Genomic DNA, 14777 nt, shown 5'->3' with positions numbered 1-14777 from the left:
GGTCTGCTCCCCTGCGTCGAGGCGACCCCGCGTGTGGGGCACCAGCCAGTGGCGGTACTCGTGGCTGGACTGCAGGGTGAGTGCCGCCGCGACCTGGCTCTCTAGGTAGGCCAGGGTGGTCTCTTGCTGCACCACGTGAGGCACCGAGAAGAGCCGGGCAGCCTGCCTTCCCGAGCTGCAGAGACGGAGGCGCGGGATGAGGCCGGGGCACTGCACAAAGGCTACAGGCCAGTGTGCCCGGGGCACCATGAGGAGCCGGCAGGGTGGTGGGCACCAGCTAAAGACTCCTCGGTGGCCAGCACCTCGGCCCCAGGCCTTCTAGCAGCCTGGACCTGCCATCGAGGTGTCCGAGACGACAGGCCAGTGCCCCAGCTCTCCACCCTAAATATTACCCCCGCGTGGCTAGCTCTGCCTCAGCACCCTCAGAGGGCCGCGGGGGCCCCTAAGTGACAGGGCCGAAATCCTAGCCGCCTCTACAAGGCATTGCACGACATGGGCCCGCACCCCTGGCACCCCTGGCCGGCGTCGCCCCGCCTGTACTGGGGCCCGGGGACAGGACTGCTGACGGTGCCCTTGCCATGTGGGTCACGTACTTGGAGGTGCGGCCCTGGATTATGGCTAAGGGTCCTGAGCACAGCATGGCGTCCTGGGATGGCAGGCTGCTCCTGAAGTCTGCGCACTGAGCCAGTGAGTCCTGCTTGTCAGAGACCAGGTTCCTGGGGGGACAAAGGCAGCAGAGCTCAGGGACATCTGGAGGTCTGCCAGGGGAGGCTGGGGGAGGACAGAGGGGTGGGCACCACTGACGCACCCCAGTGCTGGCGAAGGGTCTGGTTAGTGATCGTTCCAGAGGGAACGGTAATGACAGTGCAGGGCACTGGTGTGGGCTCCCTGCGAACACTGGAGCTCCAGCCTTTGCTCCCGACGAGCTGCGGGTGGAGCGTGCTTGGCACGCCGGCTTGCTGATGGCCATCGGCCGCCCCAGGGCCCACGTGTCTCTGCCAGATGCCACGAAAGGCCTGGCCTCTAGTCTCTCTGTGCCTCCACTCCATCCCCAGGCAGACAGTCCTCCACTCCACGTGGACCCTGCACATCCTTGCTAAAAAAACAGTCTTCAAATACTTTAGAGATGGCCAGATGCCTTCATAAATGTGTCCAAAATACAAAGATGCCCACGCAGAGCCAGCACGTGTTCCGGAGTAATCAGCTTGCTCCCGTTATTACAGCGTATACAGCACACACTCTGCACTCTGAGAAAGCAGGTGGTAGAGAATTTTTTTTTTAATTCAAGAAATCCCAATGAGTACAGGCTGGCGCTTGGCAGCTCTTAACAGACAAGGGGCTAGAAGGGATCAAACTTTGGTTCTGACGAGCCAAAGGTGAAGGAGGAAGAGCACGGACTTTGACATCTGGGAGAGCGAATGCACCCCCACTAACTCGCTGCATCGGTTTAAGTGCTACCTTGCCCCTAGCACACCCACCGAGTCTGACCTGCACTGGTCGGGGCCAGCTCACCGATGTCGGCACCGGCCGAGGCGGCCATCCTGCAGACACACCTACGGGGCCAGCTCGGCAACGTCGGCGCCGGCCGAGGCGGCCATCCTGCAGACACATCCCCAGGGCCTCACAACATCCAAATGCTTATTCCAAGTAAAGTGTCTCTAGAAAAAGCTCAGGACAGGACAGTCCCCCTGCACAGGCACCGAGGGCGGAGTGCTGTGGGCCAGCAGTGTCCCACGGGGACAGTTAATCTCCTGGCTGTCCCTGGGACCTGCACTCAGGGGTCCAACTCTCAGGGGAAGCAGGGCCCAGCAGGCCTGATGGCGGGACCCACAGCCCTTGCTCTGCTGCCCGGAGTGGCTGGACTCTCGGGGAGTGGGGGCAGCTGGCTTACCACGTGGACAGGGCCGGGTTAAAGCAGTACGCCTTCCCATCGGACAGGTTCATCACTGGGATTCCGTGCTGAGTCAGCAAGATCTGCGACACCGTCATGTCACTGCCTGGGGAAAAGCACGGGAACGAGTTCTGGTGTGTCCTGGTCGGCACGTGTTTGCACGTCACCAAAGGGGACATCTGAGCACGGCTCCCGTGGCCCCAGCATGAGTGCTTCGGCTGCAGGGAGGGCTGCCAGGGCCTCTGCACGCACCGTCCCCACTGCCACCCGCCAGGCTCCTCAGCATGCCCATGTCCTCCTGAGTGTAAACGCACCCCTGCCCCCCTGGGGTCTGGTCGAGCAGAGCTCCTCTGCATCACCCTGGGACCCAATCCCGCGGGGAGGAGGGTGGCCCGTGGGCTGGGTTACCTGCCAAGATGGAGTGTAGAGACTCTTCTTTTACCACAACCACCTGCCTGTGAACATCCCTAGGAGAAAACGGGGCAGCTTACTCTACCGGGGTCAACGCGCCTGAACCTGGCCTGCTCAGACACCCCAGGCCCTGTGTGTGCCCCCGCCCGGCACTGTCCTAGTGAAAGGGATCTGGGATCCGAGGGGCTTCTGCCCCCACGTGCCACCAAGCTTCTTCTGACACATCTACCGCACAGGGTCCAGGCAACGGATCCAGGGGGCCACCTTGACACCTGTGCCGGCTCTTGGAGAAGCCGGGCCGCAGCAGCCACACCAGGTCAGCTGAGCTCCCACTCCTGATGACCCGTTTCAGGGACTAGTAGGGGGTATGGTGGTTAAGGCGCTGGGCTCCCACACGGCCAACTCCAATTCGAGTCCCAGACCTGGCGGCTCAAATATCACACCAGGAGAATGTGGGTGCCCAAAATCCTGAGAGGAGAGTGGAGAAGGAACTACGGTGTGGCCATCCCTCTGGGGGTGACCTTTCACTTTCCCTCTCTCTGTCAAGTGCATGTGATATATAGCAAAAAACCTAAAAGACCCTGCCACATGCAACTGGGCAGTGTGATGTCATGTGGCCTGCTCCGGTACAGACGACAGTAGGGCAGGCTGCCTCACTTCCCCTCGCACAGCCCCCTGCTCAGCCTGCAGTCCACAGCGGCGGTCCATGCGAGCAACGCCGGGACTGCTCGGGCCTCCTCCGGGGCTGACGGCAGGCCCTCTGCACGGCCTTCCCTGCCCCTGCAGGAAGGTGGGACTGCACGGCCCCACCCTGCCCGGAACCTGCCCACCCTTGCCTGCTTCTCACCAGACGGACAGCGTGGCCGCAGCGGTGAGTGCCATGACGTAGGAGCCTGTGCAGTGCAACGTGGAGATGGGGGACGGCAGGAGGATGGGAGGGAGGAGGCGGCGACCACAGGTGGAGAACACCGACAGCATCCTCTTCTCACAGGCGACACACACCACGTCACTGAGAAGGGGAGGGCAGGTGTCATGGGGACCAGCACCGCAGCACACACAGGCCCTGGGAAATGCAGACTCTCCCTCTGCCTCGGCCTGACACGGCCTTCCCCTGCAGCGCAGCGGAGGAACAGCCAGGATGGGGCTGTCACGAGGACTGGGCCAGGGCAGGGACCAGGCTGACCGAGCCTGCCTGAGGGCTCCGATGGAAGACTTCTGCCGCCTGCCTGCACACAGAGCCGCTCGTGCCGTCCGGAGTTCACCCTGAGGCTGTGCACGTGAGTCACCCTGGAGGCGGTCTTGCTCTTGGTGAGTCCACCCAGCACCCACGTGAGTCTCAGGCTGTAACTAGCCAGAGCCCTGAGGTCTCTGCTGAGGTAGGCTGAAGATGAGGACACAGGGGTGCACCTCTGGAGGGGACGCCAGCTCTGTGCTCAGAGGGCCGTTAGGCTGGGGCAGGAGCAGCCTGTCACCCTGAGCGCGATGTCTGGAGGCTGTCCAGGCCAGCACCCCCAGCAGCCAGCAGCTCTGGGGGTGCCCAGCACACATAGGCTGCTTGCCTTCCTGGAGAGGGCCCTCTAGAGGCCCAGGGTGAGGCCAGCGCTCAGATCTCGGGGAGCAGGGAGCAGGTGTGCAGCCTGCACGGGGGCCCCTGGTCACAGCTGACCACTCAGCTCTACCTTGTATCGCTTCTACCTGCTAAGCCAATGCCTGGGTCTGCATGGCAAGGCCCCTCTGGCCCTGGTGGGCTCACCGTAAGAGGTCAGGTAAGGGCAGAGCTCCACCAACTGCCCTCCTATTGACACTGCTGCTACTGACTCCTGAGAAGGAGCGGCCCAGTGAGGAGACTCGTGGACACATGTCTACGCTGAGCGCGACTGAGGGAAAGCTGTGAGCAGGACACACCCGCGTGGCGTGCTCTGAGGTGCCGTGGCTGCGCTCTGTCTGAGGGCTGGCACCTTCTGTAAGCCTGCGAAGGAAGCACCCCTGTGGGGTTCAGTGTGGGGAAGGTGGGCCGGCTGGGCCTGGGTAGGAGGGGAGGTCCTGGCTTGCTGGACAGGCCTCCCCAGCAGCTGCTGTGTGTGCCCTCGGCCCCCAGTGGGGGCTGCCAGTTGCCTTGGGACAGGGAGTAGAGTGGAGCCCAGAACAGCGCCTGCCACACAGGTGCCTAGGACTGAGAGCTGAACAGGCTCACCCCAAGGGAGGGCCCCAGGGGGAACGGAATGCTGGGGTCCTGCCTGTGACCTTGCTCAAGGCTCCTGGGAATTCTGACCTAAGTCTAACAGTCTACAGCCACATGTGAAAGCAGCTACATGGGGTGTGTGCTAGACGGTAGGGGTCCCCTGAAAAAGATTCTGAATGATCCCCTAGCAAGACCCCGATAAGAACAGTTGCCACACAGGCCTAACTGGGCCCGTGCCTGACAGGTCCTAGAGGGAAACGCTGACCCTCTTTCCAGACGGAGTGCAGGCAGAGCCAGGCGCACACGTGGCTCCAGGATCCCGCGGGAAGACCCGGGTGACTGCCACTGGATCAGTCTCCTCAGTGCTGGGTCTGGGGAGGCTGGGCTGGGGACCTGGTGGACGGTCAGACATCCACCCTGACAACTGGATCACAGTCTGAAGTCCAGAGAAAGAACCAGCTCAGGCCGAACAGAGCCAGGTAGATCTTGACCTGCAGCCTGAAACTCTGGGGGTGCGGCCAGAACAGGGAATCTAGACTACCAGCTTCAAAGCCCGGCCTGGGTACCTCCTGAGGCTGTTCCTCCACCTGTAACCTGGGGATAAGGATGCCGGCTTCCCTGGTGCTGCTGGAACTGAGACGACAAATGCACCTGTTTTGCCTGGAGTGAGGACCTGCGTGGGTCTCTGTGGGAGCCGGCACATGAGGGACCACCACCTCCTCAGGCCACATCCCAGGAGAGCCCCACAGAGCACGTGGTGCCTGCTGTACAGGACACGCTGGCTGGGCTAAGGCCCCCGCCTGCCCTTACCAGCTGCCAGCGGCAGTGAGGATCCGGCTGGTGAGCACCGTCTCCCACTCCTTCCCTTCCCGGTTGCACTTCAGCCGGCTCAGCTTCACGCCCCCCACGGCTGTCACTTCATTCTCCACTTCGATGTACATGGAGGGGTCGGAACTCACCTGGATGGAGGAAAGCAAATGTGCATCTTTTCAGGCAACAGCAGGTATGCTCAGAAGTGGCCCCAGGGCAGATGAAATGTTCAGAGGCCTCGCGGCCTGGGGCCTTAAGGAGGGCGAAGACAGGACACAGACTAGCCGACTCGCCAGCAGAGGATGGGTGGGAGGGCTGGGGGCTGGCTGTGTGGCCCTCTGGGGCTAGGGGAATGCTGGGAACTAGTTTCCACCCTGTCACTCTGTCATAGCCAAAGACCCCAAAGTCTCCGATCTAGTGCCTTGTCCCCCAAAGGTGACCTACCCAAGGGCACATGCGAGTAAGGACTCTGGCCAGCCAGGACGGAGCTGGGTGTGAGGACGGGGTTCTAACCTCCCGCTACTGTTTCTGGCAAGAACAGAACCTGCAACAGTGCTGGGAAGAGGGGACCAGGACATCCCCGAATGCCCTGTAGTTCCTGTGGCAGTGGGCACTCCGTCTGCTTGGCTGAGACCGGGCGGGCAGGAGTGTCGCCAGCATGGCACACACCAGTGTGCTTGGCCTCGTGCACGTCTGGGAGCTGACCCGCAGGTATTCTGCATGGGGGATCAGGTGGAGCTGCCAGACAGCCTGCACATGTGAACTAGAGCAGACGGCGGTGTGTGGCTCAGAGCCTCTGCAGGGGCACCCAGAAACCAACAGCCCCAAGCAGGACTCGGCAGTAAATACACCTCACGGGAGGGCTGGAGCAATGTGAGAGGGGAATTCTGTGCCAAAGGCTAAGCAGCAGGGCATCAGGAGGCACTCTGTCAGGGAACCAGGAGGGACTCTCTTGAACCTGAGTGTACAAGAGCATGTCTGAGTGTAGACTGCTGGAGGCGCCCTCTTTCCACTCACGTCAGTGACAAGAACAAACCCTGAGTCCCCACCTGCAGGATCCACCTGCTTCACTCTTTCGTATCGTGGCCCAGAAGGACCTATGGCTGGGGAGAGCTGGCACCTGCTTTCCGGTGCCCTGGGAGGACCAGCCTGGGCTGGGGTCAGTGTGATCAGTGGGGACTGATCAGCACACAGGGTCCAAGGCTGCCTGAGGCTCGCAGAGGCAGCAGTGTGGGTGACGAGTGGTGGGAGAGGCCTGGCCCTGGAGCTGGGCTGAGAGCAGAGGGCTTCTGGGTATAAAGGATTATTTGGTCTAGATGTGCTGTGAAAAAGCACAGTTACGGGGGGTTCTAACAGCTGTGATGACTCTGGGCCAGGCACTGGGAAGCAGACAAGGCTGACAGGATGGTCGGGAGACAGCCCACAGCTGTGCAGTCCAAACGGCACCGAGGCTGAGGCTGCCCAGGGCGGAGTGCGGAGGCAGAGGAAGCTCCTAGGAGGAGCCGAGACGAGTCACGGCCAGCTGCACACTCAGAAGATGCGACGTAAGAGCAGCTGGCCGTCGGGACAGAGAGGCGTGGGGTGGAGGGGAGGCTCCAGATCTCGCTAAGACATGCAGACTCCCTGAGCGGCTGCACGCCGTCCTGCAGAAGGTGACGGAGAGCCACCGGAAACCAGCCCCAAGGCCGTGACAAGACGGGGGAGGGGTGGGGAGAGAACGAGTGTGTGGTATGTGCATCTGTGAGGCCAAGGGTCAAGCACTCACCTGGAGGGTGAATGCTCTCTGGGGGCCCGGAACCGGCAGCCTCAGTGCAAGTGCTGGTGCAGACAGACAGATGGCCTCCTTCTCTGCAGTCAGGGTGGCTGGAGACTGGAAGAGCCAGAAATGCCCCTGAGCCCTGCCCCAGTGTGGCACGGCTAGCGAGGGTCAAGTTAAGTCAGCCGGGGGTGGCTGGGTATCTCCATCTGCTGACAGGGAAAGCATGGGGATTGCTATAATGATCCCCACTTTTCAGACAAGCAGCTGACCAGGGGACCTGCTCGGGGGCTCTGGTGGGTCAAGGGCAGGTCCAAGGAGAGTGTGGTCTCCACAGTACATGCCGGGGTGCAGTTCTTTTTTTTAGTTTTTGGGAAGTTAAGCTATAGGGCGCATGTGCTCACCAGAAAGACAGAGAGACAGAGACAGAAAGAGAGAAATCACCCCCCAGGGGGCATGGCCACGCCACAATCCCTTCTCCTCCATTCTCCTCTCAGGATCTTGGGCACGCACACACACGCCCGGCGTGAGTTTAAGCCACCGGGTCCGGGACTCGAACCGCGGTCGACTACATGGGAGTCCAACAACATAGCCATTACATTAACTGCTGGTCCCTTCAGGGTGCAGTTCTAAGACATCTGGTTTCCAAGGCATCCCATGTGGGTAAGGCACACCGTGGCAGGTGGAGCCTCAGTTCTGAGCGCGGGGAGTTGGGTGGGGAAGGTGGACGGGCCCGCCAGCCTCACCTGGACAGACAGAGACATGGGCATGAGACGGGAGTCCTTCCGAGGGCGCCCTTTCTTCTTCTTTTCCACGGTCTCCACCTCCAGCTCGAGCTTTCGCTTAGAGAGTGAGGAAGGCTTGGCCAAAGGGATCTTCTCATCACTGTCACTACTGCTTTCCAGCAGGTCCCGGGGCCTCAGCTCTTTCACAAGGTTCTGCTCTTTTAACCTGCGCAGAAACGTGACAGCACACTGCCCTTTAGGAACCATTCATGCAAGAACAGAGTGAACTGAAATACTTAGAGAAGTGTTAAAACAAAAAAACAAAACCCAACCCCCATCTAGAGTTCTGTATCCTGTGACATCACTCCCCCAAAGTGAAGGAGAAATACTTTCTCAGACAAAAAGCAAACACCCGAGGGAGTCTGCAGCCAGAGACCGGCCTTGTCAGAAATGTTACATGTTTTCCAGGGACCAGCAGTTAGCGTAACGGCTATGTCGCTGGACTCCCATGTAGTTGACCGCGGTTCACGTCCCGGACCCGGTGGCTTAAAACTCACGCCGGGCACGTGTACGTGCGTGTCCAAGATCCTGAGAGGAGAACAGAGGAGAAGAGATTGCGGTGTGGCCATCCCCCCTGGGGGGTGATTTCTCGCTTTCTGTCTCTATGTCTCTTTCTGTCTGTCTGGCGAGTACACGTGCCCTACAGTGAAAACCTCTCCAAAAAAAAAAAAAGTTACATGTTTTCCAGAGAGAAGGGAAACGATCCAAGTCAGAAACGTACATCTACATGAAGAAAGGAAGCGTGTTAGAGAATGGATACATGAATGTTAAATGAGATTTTTTATTTTTTCTGGTCTTGATGGACCTAAGAGGTAACTTTTCGTCCACACGATAACAGCAACCACATACTGGGCGGTGACAGCCTGTGAGTAAGTAATATAAGCAGTAGCGATGCTGTAGGGCGTGGAAGCGTGGGACTGGAAGTATTCTGTAAAAGGGCACCTATCTGACCTATGTCGCGTACTTTTAATTTGTATTTTTTAGATGTTTTTGTTAAAGGGTGCATGCGCTTGTTGGAGAGGGGCAGAGAAGGAAGGAAAGTGAGAAATCACCCCCATATCACAAGCTCTTCTATTCTTCTCTTGGGATTCTGGGCACATATACACATACACCAGCATGATTTTCAAATTGCTGGGGTTTGAAACATGGTCAGCCATTTGGGGGCCTAGTGCCTTAGCCACTACACCACCTACTGCCCTGGAGAGAGGTTTTCTTTTTTTTTTTTTTCACCCTTTTTAGAGAGATTTTTGCTATAGGGGATGTGCACTTGCCAGAGAGACTGAGAGACAGGAAAGAGAGAAATCACCATCCAGGGGGGATGGCCACGCCACAATTCCTCCTCCTCTAGTCTCCTCTCAGGATCTTGGGCACGCATACACATGCGCCCGCCCGGCATGAGTTTCAAGCCCCTGGGTCCGGGACTTGAACCCTGGTCGACTATCTGGGAGTCCAGTGACGTGATCATTACACCACCTGCTGGTCCTGGGAAGGGTATTTTTGATGGTCTTGCTATGCCATGATCGTCCTGCCCAGTCTCCACGCTAGTTAGGACTACGGGGATGGACCACCACACCTGGACTGTTTCGGTTGGTCCAGGAACTGAAACGGGTCCTCCCTATGGCCCCAGCCTTCCATAGCGGGATCCTACTGCTCACACTACCGCGGATGAGTCTTCTGTAAAGCCTTTATTAAAGACATTGGGCCTTGAGCCAGCTCTGTGGCCTGGCAGTTAGGGCAGCCAAATCCCATGGGGCTGACTCTGCAGTTCTGTACCTGCGAGCTTGAGAAACACGCTGGGTGTGTGTGGATGTGTGCTCCCAAATCTCGACAGGACAGAAAGAAGAGGAAATGGAGAAGTTTTTGTGGCGTGACCATTCCCCACGGGGGATGCCTTCCCCTTTCCTCTTTCTCTGGCAAGCGTGTACACCCTCTGACAAATTTAAAATAAAGATGGAAAAGAGAGAAAAGGAAAGAGAAAGATACTGAGGCTAATTTCACCCGTCTCCCTCGTATGAGGACCCCACCTGGCTCCTGAGGGTTTAGTGCCCGGCTCTTGGGCGCTCACCAGATGCTCAGGGGGCCCCACCCCAGTGAATGCTTGCTCACGGCCAGCTTCAAGTGAAAAGCCGGGACAAACCCAACAGCCCGCCCTCCGGGGGTCTGTGAGGAGCACACCCCAGCGTGGTCCTGCCCTCACTGGCTTCTCGCCTCCCGACAGCTGTGCCTGAGGGGCGCGAGCCACCCCGCACCCAGCGTCTCAAGTGCTCTAGTGGAGGAAGGCCTTCACATGCTCCGTAGTGCGGACAGAGAAACTGCTCGGCGAAAAGACCGTGCGGAATGGTTCACACCAAAGGCAGCGTGACCACATTACGGAGTCGAGTACTAGCTCCTACACCAAGGTTGGTTACTGCATCGGACGGGAAGGCAGGGTCCTCTCATACTGGCTTCCAGGGATTTATCCAAGGGGAACAGACCCTGCCCAGGTCAGCAGTTTTGGGACTGTGAGGAAAACCCCGGGGACAGAACACTGCGGCCTTAACTTCCAGAGAACACTGACAGCAGATGTGTCTCGCATGCGTGCTCCTTCATGGGACCCTGCTGCCTGGTGGCTACTGCAGGTCTCCAACCAGTGTCCCGGTATCTCCTGGCAATGGCACAGGCTAGGCTGGTGACGGCACAGCCCTAGTCTCCTTACTGCAGGATGCAGCCCCGTGAAGACAGCTCTTAAGCCCTGGGCTCCCGTGGAGAAGGTGGCCCAGCTGTGTCCAGCTCTCCGAGAGCCCAACTCCCTGGGGTGCGTGGCGAATGCCCTGCCATGGTGGGCTTGCAGGGAGCCGCCCGGGCCTCCGAGGGGGCACAGAAGCCTAATGCTAACAACAGAGACGGCGCTTACTTGGCTGCCTCAAGAGGGCGCTCTCCTGCATCTCAAGAAATAAACCATGGCCCACCTGACTCGGCTGCCGTGTGCTGGGAGAGATGCTGAGAATGGACAAATAGCACAGAGAACGCCAGAACGCCACCCTCTGGAAAAGCCCTCCGCTACATCGCCTGTGTCTGCCCCCAGCCCCGATCATTCCCAGGCAGAAAGGCGTCAGTGTGAGTGGTGCACTGCCAGCACCAGAGCCTCCAGCCCTCCCTCGGACGACGGTGTTAGTCTCAGCACGGACTCTGCACCCACAGCCCTGTCCCCACGGTCCCCGTTCTTTCACACACGGCATCCTCCCCCACCTGCCCACGTAAGCAGCTTCGGACCTGGCGGCTCACTTCGGGGCTCTGCTGGCGTACTTCCGTGTCCCGCATCCCAGAGGGATGGGATTCAGGCTGCTGAGTGGGAGCTGATGCGGCGTCGCGGGCCCACGCTTGCGTCTGTCCTCTCTGGGCCCCGCACGGTGACCACCTACCTTTCCACGGCTGATGGAGTCACACTGGTCAAGGCAGGGGCGCCGGGCGTAGCTTTGGACCGCTCTGTGAATCGGGAGTCAAACGCCTTCATGGGTTCGATCTTGGACGGGGTGGTTAACACGGAGGGTGACAGTGCAGCAGGAGTCGAGGTAGCGTTCACACTGGGGGTGGAGGAGATGGGACGCACGTCAAGCACAGTCCTGAATGGGCTGGAGGTCTAGGGTCAGCATTACTGGGAGCCTATCGAAAGGGGCACGAATACCAAACTTCCATAACCCTGACATTTTCCCGGCAATTTCGCTAAACTCAGTGTGTCAAATTTTGGGCCCGAGAAGTCGTGAGCGAATGTGTTCACACATGCCCCCCGGCATTGTTCCGAAAGCTTTTGGGGGTAGCATGAGGCTTAGGCAGTGGTTCTTACAACCCTTTTTCTAACTGCATAGCCCTGTCTGAGCATCTCACACTTCAACCACCAGCCTCTCCCACTTCCACTCGGGTCTGATGAGAAAGCCACCACCCTGGACCTTAAAGCCTGGCCCATTAAGGTCTGCTCCTGGCTTTCACCCTGCTTCCTGGGAAGCCCGCCCCACCTCTGTGACGACAGATTCTTAATACTCCTGTTAAGTGCTCGCCCACCCCTACCTTCTACTCCACAAGGGAGGAGGTCCAGGCCTGAGTCTGCCCGGGCCCTTCCCACATGCTTGGGCCCCGAACCACTGGGCCCTTTGGCCACGTCCAGGCTAATGCCCTCCACCACCGCCCACCTGCACAGTCCTCTCATGCTTCTCCATGGCCTGTGACCACCGCGGTCTGCGGCACCCACTCTGAAACCTCTCTCCCGGCTGGAGAGAGGCTGTCTGTCCTCAGACGCCCTTCCTCCCTGGGTGCTCCACTTCCTAACTGGCCTTACTATTCCGTCTCCTCTTCTGATCCGCCCCCACCGTTTCCTCAAAGCAGTCAGACTGCAGGCGTGGTGCCTGCCTCCAAGCCATGAAGCCAGAACCCAGAAACGGAGGCTGTCACACAGGAGACCCAGCCCTCGCACTGGGGAAGCACTCCCACGGGGTCAGCTGTGTGTACTGGCAAGCAGGCAGACCTGGGCAGCACTGCCGCCTGGAGTCAGCTTCCTGACAGGCACGTCCCAAAGCCTGTGTTTCCACTCTGGGGAAGAGCCTGGATCACCTGGCTCAGCAGAGACCCAGTGTCTCTCCCCTTCCGCCTTCTAGAGGGGCTCGGGGCTCTGCTCTCACTGCTGTCCCCACTCCCCACCCACCTCCCTTGGCTGGCCTGTTGGATCCCTGGGTGGAGCACCCTCTGAGAAGCCTCCCCAGCACGTGCCCGCCAACCACCCTCAGATGACTGGCCAGTTCTGCCCTGTGTGCCCCAGAAGAGCCCTGGAAACTCTCCCAACAGCCTACACTCCCTGAGGACGAGGACTCACTCGGCGATCCCCTACAGGGGACTGGGCCCTGGGACAGAGCATGGCCGAGCAGGGGCTGGGCTGACGCCTGCTCCAGGCTCTTACTCATGCCTGCCCAGGTCCATTCTCGGCCTAGACTTGGTTTCCGAGGAATGGCCAGTGAAGACATGAGCTGAGCCCACAGCCCTGTGAGTGAGGGAGCCTGTGCCCTTCACAGGAGCCGGCTGGCTGGGATAGACTGGGTGGTGCCACTCCCGGCATCAGCCCCTGGCGCAGGGGGGTGCAGGCCGAAGCCGGTTCCAGTGGAGACCTGCTGAAGGGGGCTGACCCTGTGGTGGGTGGCATTTCACGACAGTCTCCAGTGAAGTCCTCACGGCCCTGTGTATCCCACTCGCGTGAACTAGCCCTCCGTTCCGAGTAGGCTCTCATCCGAAACCAAGTGTTTCTTGCTTTACCGAAGTGCACACAGAAGACCGTTCTCAGCCTCCAGAACCGAGTCCAATCCTGGACTTCCTCCAGGGACAGGAGCAAGCCTTGGTGCCCACTAACCTGTCCTTGTTGACAGAATCTGCTGCGGGCCTGGCCCCGGCGGCTGCCACAGGCTCTGTGCAAGCTTTGGAGGTGCCGAACGAGTTGGGGGTGCTGGAGTCCAGTGGCAGGAGCTGGGGGCTGCTGTGAGAGGACAGCATGGAGCCCGGCAGGGAGCCCGAGAGCGGGATGCTGTTAAAGAACGCCGTGGAGAAGTCCCTGTCGTCAGCAAGAACAGAAGGCCAACGTCAGACGCCGCGTTACCTTCTAAAGGACTGCTTTCTGGGTCCAAAGGTGATTTACGAGGGGACTTCACAAAAGTGCGCAGAAAAGTGGAATTTAAAGTACAACTTAATTTGGCGGCAATACACTGGTTTTTTTTGGAGAGGTTTTTGCTATAGGGCGAGTGAACTCGCCAGACAGACAGAAAGTGAGAAATCACCGCCAGGGCATGCCACAATCCCTTCTCCTCCGCGCACACACACATGCCTGGCGTGAGTTTAAGCCACCGGGTCTGGGACTCGAACCGTGGTAGATCACATGGGAGTCCAGCGACATAGCCATTACGCTAACTGCTGGTCCCGCAATACACATTTTTTTTCTTTTTTTTGGGAGAGGTTTCTGCTATAGGGTGTGTGCGCTCAACAGACAGAGAGAAAGACAGAGAGAAAATGAGAAATCATCCCCCAGGGTGGATGGCCAGGCCACAATCCCTTCTCCTCCCTTCTCTTCTCAGGGTCTTGGGCACGCACGCACACGCGCCCGGCGTGAGTTTAAGTCACCGGGTCCCGGATGCGAACCGCAGTCACTACATGGGAGTCCAGCGACATAGCCATTATGCTAACTGTGTTTCGGGTTTTCTTTTTTTTTTCTTTCCCATGAACTTTTTGAAGAACCTTGCATCTCCATGGTAGAAAATTTGGAAAGTTACAGAGAACTAGAAAGCACATTAGAATCCCTTTGTCTGCTGTACTTAGCTGAGTCTAAGGCGCACTAGTACTAGTTAAAATGGCCAGGTGCTATTGGCTGTGTGATGCACCCTAGTCTCGACAGGGGCGCATCCTGAACCGTGTCTTGGAATGACATGCGGCAGACAGAAGGACCTCCCTGTCCTAAAGTCTGTGGGGGCCCACTGGATGAATATGCCCCGATTTACCTAACCCCGTCTCTGTGGAGGAACTGCAGGGCCACTTCTGTGATCCACACTGTTGCCACAGGAGGCCACATACTGCAAGACTGAGGGCCCTGAACATTCTTGTAAGCTTGCGAACTTGGCCACTTCCCCCCCCCCCTTCATCCTGCCTCAGGTCCCGAAGTGCCGGAGCCCTGCCCCAGGCCTTCAAGTGTTGCTGCCAGAACTAGCATGGTCAATGCAGCACACACTTAGAACACCCTGTGGCCAAAGATGCCTGGAATCAGAATGGTCATTAAACTCGTTGATTCACATATCATGAGAATAAATTGCTAGAAGTGGAATTATAGTAGAAATATATATTCACTGTTGATTTTTTTTTTTTTTGAGAGGTTTTCGCTATAGGGCACGTACACTTGCCAGACAGAGAGAGACATAGAGACAGAAAGCGAGAAATCAC

The 14777-nt window shown here is 58.7% G+C and overlaps 1 protein-coding gene across 1 annotated transcript in view; it reads right to left on the bottom strand.

Moving 5' to 3' along the window:
* HIRA (histone cell cycle regulator) overlaps positions 1 to 14777 on the bottom strand; it is a 66746-nt gene that overhangs the window by 17900 nt on the left and 34069 nt on the right. Inside the window, exons 14-23 of the mRNA XM_006150424.1 lie at positions 13207 to 13404; positions 11237 to 11398; positions 7797 to 8001; positions 7060 to 7164; positions 5295 to 5443; positions 3150 to 3311; positions 2300 to 2358; positions 1892 to 1997; positions 594 to 716; positions 43 to 175 (exon numbers count right to left, since the gene is read on the bottom strand). Of these exons, the coding sequence (XP_006150486.1) occupies positions 43 to 175; positions 594 to 716; positions 1892 to 1997; positions 2300 to 2358; positions 3150 to 3311; positions 5295 to 5443; positions 7060 to 7164; positions 7797 to 8001; positions 11237 to 11398; positions 13207 to 13404 (1402 nt within the window). The remainder of the gene's footprint in view (positions 1 to 42; positions 176 to 593; positions 717 to 1891; positions 1998 to 2299; positions 2359 to 3149; positions 3312 to 5294; positions 5444 to 7059; positions 7165 to 7796; positions 8002 to 11236; positions 11399 to 13206; positions 13405 to 14777) is intronic.

The sequence above is a fragment of the Tupaia chinensis genome, unplaced genomic scaffold (genome assembly GCF_000334495.1).
Source record: "Tupaia chinensis unplaced genomic scaffold, TupChi_1.0 Scaffold000287_1, whole genome shotgun sequence".
Classification (NCBI taxonomy): domain Eukaryota; kingdom Metazoa; phylum Chordata; class Mammalia; order Scandentia; family Tupaiidae; genus Tupaia; species Tupaia belangeri.
Note: the sequence above shows the minus strand (reverse complement) of the source record. Positions and strands in the feature narration are given on the sequence as shown.